Source organism: Acomys russatus, chromosome 3, assembly GCF_903995435.1.
Source record: "Acomys russatus chromosome 3, mAcoRus1.1, whole genome shotgun sequence".
Classification (NCBI taxonomy): domain Eukaryota; kingdom Metazoa; phylum Chordata; class Mammalia; order Rodentia; family Muridae; genus Acomys; species Acomys russatus.
Genome location: NC_067139.1, coordinates 80,428,734 through 80,439,882, shown reverse-complemented (window position 1 = coordinate 80,439,882; position 11,149 = coordinate 80,428,734). Strand labels below are relative to the sequence as shown.

General features: G+C 36.2%; 1 protein-coding gene across 1 annotated transcript; it reads left to right on the top strand.

Moving 5' to 3' along the window:
- Positions 1-7,275: 7,275 nt before the first annotated feature.
- Positions 7,276-8,206, top strand: LOC127187135 (olfactory receptor 4L1-like). The gene is given in 2 exon segments (XM_051143353.1): positions 7,276-8,094; positions 8,096-8,206. Coding segments are annotated over 2 exon segments (930 nt in total).
- The last annotated feature ends 2,943 nt before the right edge of the window (positions 8,207-11,149 follow it).

The window sequence follows — 11,149 nt, the reverse complement described above, 5'->3', positions numbered from 1 at the left end:
GGTGTTTTATCACAGCAATACAAACCCTACAAAAAATCAACTGATACTGGTTTGTAGAATACTGCTGTGACAGACCTACACATGTGGTATTGGGAGGATGGTGGTGAACTTTGGGCTAGAAAAGCCATTTAATGCTCAGAGCTCAATGACTAGCTATGAAAAATTATCTCAAAAAATGATGCTGAGAACAGGCAGAACAGATGATGGGGGTCCGAGTCAGCATTATGTTATTGTGCACTGTGTAAAGATTCAAATGCTGGTTTCTGTACCCCATATCAAGTTGCAGTACTTGTTCTGGAAATCTCTTGACTCGATGGTGTGTAAATGTTACTCCCCAATTTTTCTTTGATCTGTCAATAAAGGGGCTTGACAAGCAGTGACTGAGCAGGGGAGAAAAGAGCTCTGGACATCCTGCTCTCCAGGGAAGGAGGAGGAGAGAGGAGAGCTGGGGACTCAGTCACAAGGAAAGGTCCAGGAGCCACTATGGAGAGCAGTTAGAACAGAGAAAGCCATGAAATGCAAGTATCTAAGGGGTTATATCTGGGCAATAGCCTGATTATCTTAGAGGGTTAAAATGGATCAATACTGCTCAGTTATTGTGCTGTAAAGCTCATTAAATAAATTTAATAGTGAAGTCTCAATTATCTGAGTGCTAGCTGGGTTAAGAAAAAACTGCAATTCATTTTAAAAATAACCACTAACAGGTACGGATTGTGAAATTTTAGCTTCTTTGCATGAGTGGATTGTAGAGTGGTTATCTTGTACTTTATGTCTAATATCCACTTATAAGTGAGTACATACAGGCCATGTCCTTTTCAGTTTGCATTACCTCACATTAATTTTTCTAATTCTATCTATTTTCCTTCAAATTTCATGATGTTCTTGTTTTTAATAGCTGAGTAGTATTCCATTGTGTAAATGTACCACATTTTTTATTCATTCTTCTTTTGAAGGACATCTAGGTTGTTTCCATTTTCTGGCTATTACAAATAGAGCTGCTATGAACATAGTTGAGGAAGTGTTCTTATATGTTGAAGCATCTTTTGAGTATAGGCCCAGGATTGGTATAGCTGGGTCTTGAGGTAGAACTATTCCAATTTTTGAGAAAGTACCAGATTGATATCCAAAGTGTTTGTACAAGTTTGTACTGCCACTAGCAGTGGAGGACTGTTCCACTTTCTCCACATCCTCACCACCATGAGTTTTTTTTTTCATCTTAGCCATCCTGATTGCTATAAGATAAAATCTCAGAGTCAGTTTTACTTGCACTTCCATGATGACTAAGGACATTGAGGATTTCTTTAAGTGTTTCCCAGCCATTAGAGATTCCTCTGTTGGGAATTCTGTTTAGCTCTGTACACCACTTTTTAATTGGATTATTTGGTTTGTTGGTGTCTAATTTATTGAGTCCTTTACATGTTTTGGACATTAGCCCACTGTCAGATGTATGGTTGGTGAAGATGTTCCACAATTCTGTAGGCTGTCATTTTGTACTATTGACAGTGTCCTTTTCCTAATAGAAGCATTTCAGTTTATGAGGTCCCATTTATTAATTGTTGATCTTAAAGCATGAGCTTTTGTTATGTTCAGGAAGTTGTCTTCTATGCCAATGAGTTCAAGGCTTTTTACATTTTGTCTTCTATTAGATTTAGTGTGTCCCATTTTATGTTGAGGTCTTTGATCCACATGGACTTGAGTTTTTGTGCAGGTCATTAGTTATGGATTATTTGCATTCTACATGCAGAAGTTATGTCATACTAACACAATATGTTGAAGATGCTTCCTTTTTCCATTTTATGGTTTTGGCTTCTTTGTCAAAAATCAGATGTCTATAAGTGTGTGGGTTTATTTCTGGATCTTCAGTGCAATTCCATTTACTAACTGTCTATTACTATGGTAATGCCACAGTTTTCATTACTATTGCTCTGTAGTACAGCTTAAAATCAGAGATGGTGATACATCCAGAGGTTTTTTTGGTTTGTTTGTTGTTTGTTTAATTGTACAGGCTGTTTTAGCTATTCTGGCTTGTTGTTTTTCCTTATGAAATTGAGAATTGTTCTTTCAAGGTCTGTAAAAAATTGTATTGGAATTTTCATTTGAATTGCATTGACTCTGTAGATTGCTTTTGGTGAGATGACAATTTTTACTATGCTTTCGTTTCTTTTCTTTTCTTTTTAAAATTTATTTTTAAACATAATTTATTCAAATTACCTCCCAATTGTTATCCCTTAATTTGTATCTTCCTATTCTCACCCTCCCTCATTCACTCTATTTCCCTCCCCTAGACCTCTGACAGAGGGGGCCACCTCTCTTACCATATGATCACAACCCATCAGATCTTATCTGGATAGCCTTCTTCCCCTCCTTATGAGTGCACCAGGCCTCCTAACCAAAGGGAAATGATCAACTTGGGGGCACCAGAGTTCATGTCAGAAGCAGTCCCCACTCTCCCCCACAACTGTGGAGAATGAGCTGTCCGTTGGCTATATCTGAACAGGTGGTCTAGGTTTACTGCATTCATGACCTTGGTTGGTACAACAGTTTGTCCAGGGTCCACTGGATCTAGATTCATCAGCCATGATGGTCTTCTTGTGGGGCTCCTGGACCCTCTTGGTCCTTCTATCTATGTCCCTATTCTTCTATACCATTCTCACCTGGAGTCCAGTGGTGAGTCTCAGCATCTGTCCCAATCCCCTGCTAAGTAAAGACTATCAGAGAACATGGGAGATCTTTCCATCTTGTTATATCTTCTTCAACTTCTTAAGCCTTAAAGTGCTTGTCATACAAGCCTTTCACTTGCTTGGTTAGAGTTATACCAAGATATTTTATATTATTTGTGGCTATTGTGAAGGGTGTTATTTCCCAAATTTATTTCTCAGCCTGTTTATCATTTATATACAGAAGGACTAATAATTTTTCTACTTTATGTTGAATCCAGTCACATTGGCTAAGCTGTTTATCAGCTGTAGGTGTTGACTGGTAGAATTTTGTGGGTCATTTATGTATACTATCATATCATGTAGGAATAGCAACAATTTGATTTTTTCCTTTCCAATTTATATTTCCTTTATCTCCTTTAGTTGTCTTTATTGCTCTAGCTTGGACTTCAAGTTCTGTATTGGATAGATATGGAGAGAGTGGGCAGTCTTGTCCTGTCCCTGTTTGTAGTGGAATTGTTTTAAATTTTTCTCCATTTAAATTGATGTTAGCTATTAGGTTTCTGAACATTGCCTTCATTGTGTTTAGGTATCTGCCTTGCATCCCTAATCTCTTTTAACATGAAGAGGTTTTGAATTTCTGATAGGCTTTTCACTATCTAATGAGACGGCCATGTGGTCTCATAGTTTTTTTCCCCCATTCAATTTCTTTATATGGTGGATTACACTGATGGATATTCATATATTGTATCACCCCTTCTTCTCTGGGATGAAGCCTACTTTATCATTGTGGATGATGCTTTTGATGTGTTTTTAGAATCACTTTGCAAGTACTTTATTAATTTTTATTTTGTTTTGTTTTTTTGAGACAGAGTTTCTCTATTTAGCCTTGGCTGTCCTGGACTCACTTCGTAGACAAGGCTGACCTCAAACTCACAGTGATCCACATGCCTCTGCCTTCCAAGTGCTAAGATTAAAGGCATATACTACCATGCCCAGCTTTTTTATAATTCAATGTTCATGAGAAAATTTGTATGAAATTATTTTTCTTCATTGGGTCTTTGTGTGGTTTAGGAGTCAGAGTGACTATGGCCTCATAGAAGGAGTTTGGCAATGTTCCTTTGGTTCCTATTTTGTAGAATAGCTTGAGGATTATTAATAGTAACTCTTCTTGGAAGTTTGGTAGAATTCTGTAATAACACCATATGGTTCTGATCTTTTTTTTCTTTAGGGGTTATAAGGCTATTTAAGTTGTTTACTGGCTCTTGGTTTAACTTAAGTGGAATCTATCAAGAAGATCATGCATTTCATTTAGATTTTCAAAATGTATGGAGTAGGGGCTTTTGAAGTAAGAGCTATAATTTTTTGGGTCTCGTCAGTGTAAGGTCCTTTTTCATTTCTAATTTTGTTAATTTGGATATTGTTTCCCTGCTTTTTTTTGTTAGCTTGGATATAGGTTTGTCTATCTTGTTGATTTTCTCAAAGAATCAGCTCTTGGTTTCATTTATTCTTTGTATTGTTCTCCTACTTTGCAATTTATTGATTTCGTCCCTGAGTTTGATAGTTTCCTGCTGTCTACTCCTCTTTGGTGTGTTTGCTTCTTTTTGTTTTAGAGCTTTTATGTATGTGGCTAGTATGAGATCTTTCCAATTTTCTTTCTTTCTTTCTTTCTTTCTTTCTTTCTTTCTTTCTTTCTTTCTTTTTTATGAAGATACATACTGCAATGAACTTTCCTCATAGCACTGTTTTTATTGCATAACATATGTTTGGGTATGTTGTGCCTTCATTTTCATTAAATTTTAAAAAGTCTTTAATTTCTTATTTCTCCTCTGCTTCTGTGCCAGCACCATATTATTTCCATTACTAAGCTCTGTACTATAATTTTAGAGTGGGTGTGATATTGCTACTAGTATTATTAAAGTTTTTTTTTTTAATCTTTCAAATCTTCTACTTCCTGGATGTTCAATAAGTGAATATATATATAAAGTGTATGTTGAGAAAGTATTCAATATTGTTTATGGATTATTCTTTGAAAACTAGCCACGAGAATTAAAACTAAAAGGAACAATTTGAAGTAATGAGGAAAGGTAAACTCCTTTCAATAAAATTTTTCTAAACTTATGGCATCACAACTAGTACATCAAGAATTTCATTGATGTTATAATCAAGACACCACCCAGTCAGAAACACAGCTCATTGCAATGCCAAGAATTAAATGCAATTATCTCTTTTGATTATGCTAAAGTGACAATAGCTTCATTGTTTAACAACTCCCACTGTGGTTTGGTTCCCAGTACTCCAAAAAATCTGTTTCCAGTAATTGGTCCACATATTTAAAGGAAGAGAAAGATACCCTTTGGAATGGTGTGCAGGCCATTAAAGAAGATAAAAAGCATAATTTCCATTTTAAATACTACTTTAAATGTGATGATACCCACACTGTGTGTTAGGAAAGGTAAGTGAAAATATTATAGGAAACAAATGCATTAAATTTATTGCGATGAAGATGGTGTTTTAATAAACTGTGTTGGCCAGAAGAAAGGTCTTAACCTTTGAAGTATTGAGTTCTCCAATTGAGAGCTAAGTAAATGTTACTTCACAGTAAGGTGGAATTAACAATTCTTGTAAAATTGAAAGAAAATATATTCTTAAGCTTATATTTCAGAAAAAAAATGTGTCATTAGATTTTCAATGACCAATTATAATGAAAATAAGAAAATTTGTATGATCATTCAGAAGGTAGATATTACAGATGAAAATAACAGAAATCTAGTGTTATATAAGATTTTACTGGTTAGGGCTATTTTTGTTCTCAATATTTAGATGGTTGATAAGGTACATAAATATATATATGTATATTCATAGTTCTAGAAGGAGTTTGTGGGTCATGTGAATTAAATTAGATATTTAGAAAACCTCTGTAAAAATAATTCTTAAACTATAAATGAAAAAGAGTGATCACTAAATAAAATGGAAAGATATGAGATGGCTTACATTCAAATCAAAGGAGAAAATGTAAATAAGTTTAGAATTTTACCATGAGTATTCTCCACAGTAGGAAAATTAAAATGTATAGTTTCAAAATAAACAATATGCAAAAACTATGTATCCCAACAGAAAAGTGCCACAAATTTAAAAATATATTAAATTTGATCTGTAACATGCTTTTGTTATCTCAGAGGGAAATTTTTTAGAATTAAAGCAATTGGTTAGTACTATAAAGATGTACTTAACACACTTCATTTACACATTTCATGTATTATCCATAGCATTTGCTTTTTGTTTTTTTTTATCTTAAAGTCTATATCACTCTGAAGGCATCATATAGAATTGATCTTGATTATGTTTTTCATAAGTCCTACAATAAGTTAAGCATTTTCTCAAACAACTTATTTTATTTATAATCATGTATTTGTAGATTATGGGGTCTCTGAATAATGGACAATAGGTACATAAGAAGAGCAGTTGTAGTTAGTTATATTTTAAGTTATGTTTAATAACTAGGTTATGAAATATATCCTTTCCATTATGGACACACATGATAAACTGGTATATCCCAGATTCTGGAGCCAGAATTACTTGTTTTAAGCACAAGTTATTCATTACTGTTAACTATATAACCATAAAAAATCAATGAATTTTACATTAAAGCTTCTTTATGTGCACAATAATACTCCTGTATCATGTATTAACTATAGGCAATGAACTCTTTTACCATATTAAAGAATGTCCTTTAAATATTTAGAACAAAGCCTAGCACTTAGAAATCATTTTACTATAACTAATAATTTTCTGTACTCCAGAAACTATGAACATTCCTAAAAAGTCCAGTTAAGGGAGCTTAGCATTGAACATTATAGATGAGCAGAATCTGTACATGAATCGTGAGGCATCATGTTATTTTCTCTTACAACCACAAATGCAAACGCATACACTTACTACGGAAGCACTTTGTGAATCGACAACGAAGCATGAGAGGACACAAACTCAAAAACATCTGAATCAGAGTTCATGTGTCTTCAGTTTCTTAGAATACATCACAAAAGATTAAAATGAAAAAATTATTTAGTGAATTTAAAGATGCTTCCCATGTATAATTTAAATTCTATCTTGGGTTTGTCTTAAGAACACTGGGAAATCTTTGTTGGTCCCTTCAGAAATACAGAGCAATGTATTTCCTTTTTTGATTCTAGATTCCTTATATATTTTAACAAAATAGCTTCAAGGAATCCAAGGAACTGGAGACTATGATAAATTATAGACAAAATAAATAGTCATTACAATCTAATCTTTATTTTCATCTCTAAGTGAACAAATTGATGGGAAAAAGAGAGGATCTCTGAAATAATATCTTTTAATAAGAAAAAATGATAGATTTTGTATTTTCATCCCTTCAAATGCTTTCCATTTTGTATAACTATTAAATATTACTTTTAAGTGATGTGATGCATAAAATCACTTCAAATTATACTCTGACATGTTGGTGTGTTAAGCATTGCATGCTTTCAAATCATTAGTGTTATCAGCAAATACAAACATACTAACACTAACTGTGGCTTCTTCTGTTTTTCACATTTTTGTATTTAAAGAACTTCCAGAACCTCTCTGAGTTGAGTAAATGGATTATAAAAATGGATCAACAGTGACTGAATTTATATTGGTGGGATTTTCTGGAGATTGGCAACTTCAAACTTTCTTGTTTGTAACATTTTCTTTGATCTATGGTGCTACCGTGGTGGGCAACACTCTTATTACACTCACAGTGGCAGCTAATTCTACTCTCCATTCTCCCATGTACTTTCTTCTTGGAAACCTCTCCTTTCTGGACATGTGTCTTTCCACTGTGACAACACCCAAGATGATCACAGACTTGCTTGCAGCACACAAGAGCATCTCCTTATGGGGCTGCATGGCCCAGATGTTCTTTATGCATTTATTTGGTGGTGCTGAAATGACACTTCTGATAGTCATGGCCTTCGACAGGTATGTGGCTATATGCAAACCCTTGCACTACAAGATAATCATGAGTCATGGGTTGCTGAGCAGGTTTGTTATACTTTCCTGGACAATTGGCTTCATACACACCATGAGCCAGATGGTATTGACAGTGAATTTGCCTTTCTGTGGCCACAATATTATAAATAACATATTTTGTGATCTTCCCCTGGTAATCAAGCTTGCTTGCATTGAAACATACACTCTAGAGTTATTTGTCATTGCTGACAGTGGGCTTCTCTCTTTTCTCTGTTTCATCCTCCTGCTTGTTTCATACACTGTCATTCTGGTAATTGTAAGGCACAAATCGCCTGGCAGCCTTTCCAAGGCTCTGTCCACATTGTCTGCTCACATAATTGTGGTCACTCTGTTCTTTGGACCCTGTATCTTTATCTATGCCTGGCCATTTGGTAGTTTTGCAAGCAATAAAACTCTTGCTGCAATTTTACACTGTTATCACTCCCTTGCTGAATCCTATTATTTACACACTGAGAAATCAGGAAATGAAAAAAGCCATGAGAAAATTATGGACCCAACAAATTAGCTTCATGTAGAACTTAGAGACTGAGCAGTATGTAATTATCACAGCTTCTGAATACCATGGACAGATAAATGAAAGACTATTAATAATGTATAGTTTTACCCTTATGTTTGAATCATATACTAATAAAGAGAAATTGCTACTCTTATATTATTGTTTTATAGGTATTGATGGCTTGATGTTATTTTTCTCCATTTTCATTTTGAATAGTTTCTAATAATGGAAATTTCATCTTGTTTGAGTTATCATTACCAGCAAAATCTTTCATTAAACCAAGGAATATAATACAAATTATGGTGGCCTACATATAAAAATTAACACTATATATATTTGAGGAATATATATATAACATTATATATTAAATAATATAAAAAATTAACTATTGATAACATTAAATATTGGTGCTACATATAGTCCTAAAAGTCCATATGTGGTGCTCAATTTTATATGCAGGCCACCCTTGTTTGTATTATGTTTCTAGTTCAATAAAATATAAATAATAAATTATAATCTACAACATTATATATAATATATATTTCTCAACGGCCATATATATGAATTCATCTGATATACAGTTCTGATGGTAGGTGGCTCTTGTCAGACCAGGTAACAAGAGACATTGGTCCTCTAGACTCAATGACAGAGGTCAACCCCAAGCTGAACTCAGGAGCTCCTGAAAAACAAGTTCTTTTTGAGCACCAAATTCACAAGCCTAGCTTGATACAAACAGCGCCAGGAGGCACAGAAGAAGAGGCTTTTCCTCTGTTCCTAAATTTCTGGACTTTGATCAAAACTCAAGGACTTGGCTCTCTCATAGACAAGCCACTCTGACTGTGGGTAGACTCTGAAAAATTTCCATGCAATGTGTTTTCTGAGGAACTGACCCACTGCTAAATCAAAGAACTAAATCAGAGCTCTGGACAAGTTCTTCGGTCATTTCCTTCAGGCCAAGACCCTACCTATGATACCTACCAGAATGGCAGTGTGATAATCTTAATGTTTCTGTCTTAGACCAAACGTAAATGAATGACGCTATACAGACATCGTTCTTAAAAGACTTAAATATCTGCAACAGGAAGGAAATGTCCCTCAGTTGCTCCCTTTGATGTCCTTACTGAAGCCTCCAACTGTCATAACAAGTGAACAGAAACATGAAAGAGGTGGGCCTATATTTCAAACATTTCTCTGTCACTGAAGTTCCTTCATTGCCAGGCCTGTCATTCTGGCTGCGTGGGATCAGAACTGTTGTCCACTTGATTGTACATTCAATGGGTCCCTGCCTTGCCAATGGGCAAGTGTCCCTGACACATGCTTTATAATTACCTACAATCTGGCTCTAGCTAGAAATGGGAAGTAGGTGGAGGGACAGAGATGCAGTGTGGCCAAGGAAGCATAAGCAGGCTGCTCTAAGGACACAAACTCTGTGGCCTTTAAGTGGCCATTCCTCTACCATTTCAGGTCCTGATAGTTACTGAAGGGCTAGAGTCCTTCATAGTGTTCTGTGGACTCTACACAGGAAACAGCAACACAGCTATGATTTATATGAAAGCAGAGTGCTCCTCTCCACAGTCTAGGAGGTTTCCTCTTCCCAGCCCCAGGACTGAATGTCTTGTTGCAGCATCACCTGACACTAACCATGGTAATGAGTGAAAGAAGAGATGAAAGAGGGAAGTGTCTGAACCCCAACCTAGGAAAAAATATGGAAGCCACATTGGCTGTTCGTTAATGGAGAATTTTCTCCAGCAAACAGCATATTCAAGAAACCAGTGCTATGTGGGTGACAGGTTCTCCTGTATTAGTGGGATCTGACACCTATTATCACCATTTCCTATGTGCCTAGAAATAGGGCCTCTTCATGGTGCTTATTTGAAATACAATGTAGTTCCTTTACCAATCTTTAGGATATTTATTCTGGCAAAAGGGTAGCTGGATCCACTCAAATCTAAAGAGATCAGACAGCACCCTCAAGTGTAGATGATAAATAACACAAGAGCAATGCGTGTCTATTTTTTATTTTTATTTATTTATTTATTTATTTATTTATTTATTTATTTTTGGTTCTCCGAGACAGAGTTTCTCTGTGTAGCCTTGCCTGTCCTGGACTCACTTTGTAGAACAGGCTGGCCTCGAACTCACAGTGATCGACCAGCCTCTGCCTCCCAAGTGCTGGGATTAAAGGTGTGCGCCACCACGCCTGGAATTAATTTTTAATTTACTTAGTTATTCTCTTTACATCCCAATAATAGTCCCTTTCTTCCCTCTTCCTCCTATCCCCCATTGACCACCACAAGAAAAGAGGATTCCCCTCCCCTACTGACCCACTTCAGCACATCCAGTCACATCAGGACTGAGCACTTCCTCTTTCTCAGGGTCCTGGCAAAGCTGTCCTGTGATTGAAAAGCAGGCAACAGAGACTGTCAGAGACAGCCCCTCTCCTCTTTCTAGAGGACCACATGAAGTCCAAGCTGTACATTGGGTATGTATGTATAGGGGACATAGAGCCAGTTCGTATATGGTCCTTGGTTTGTGTTTCAGTCTCCAAAAGCCCCCATGGGTGACAGTTAATTGGTGCTGTTGGTTTTATTGTGGAGCTCCTCCTCCTCAGGGTTCTTATGTCCTTGTCCCTTCTCTTCCACAGAGCTCCCTACACTTTGCCCAATGTTTGTCTGTGAGGCTCAGCTTCTCTTTTTCTCCTTTACTGGATGAAGCCTTTCAGGGGACAGCCATGCTAGGTTCCAGTTAGTAAACATAGCAAAGTGTCAAGAGTGTCAGTGGTTGACTCTCTCCCACGCAGTGGGTCTCGGGTTGGGCAGGGTATTGATTGGGCATTCCTGCAATCTGGGGTCTATCTTTTATCCCTGCTTGTCTTGTAGGCAGGGTAAATTTTGGGTCAAAGTTTTTGTAGGTTGTGTTTGTATTCTCCCTCCACTAGGAGTTCTGTTTGGTTAGAGGGTGG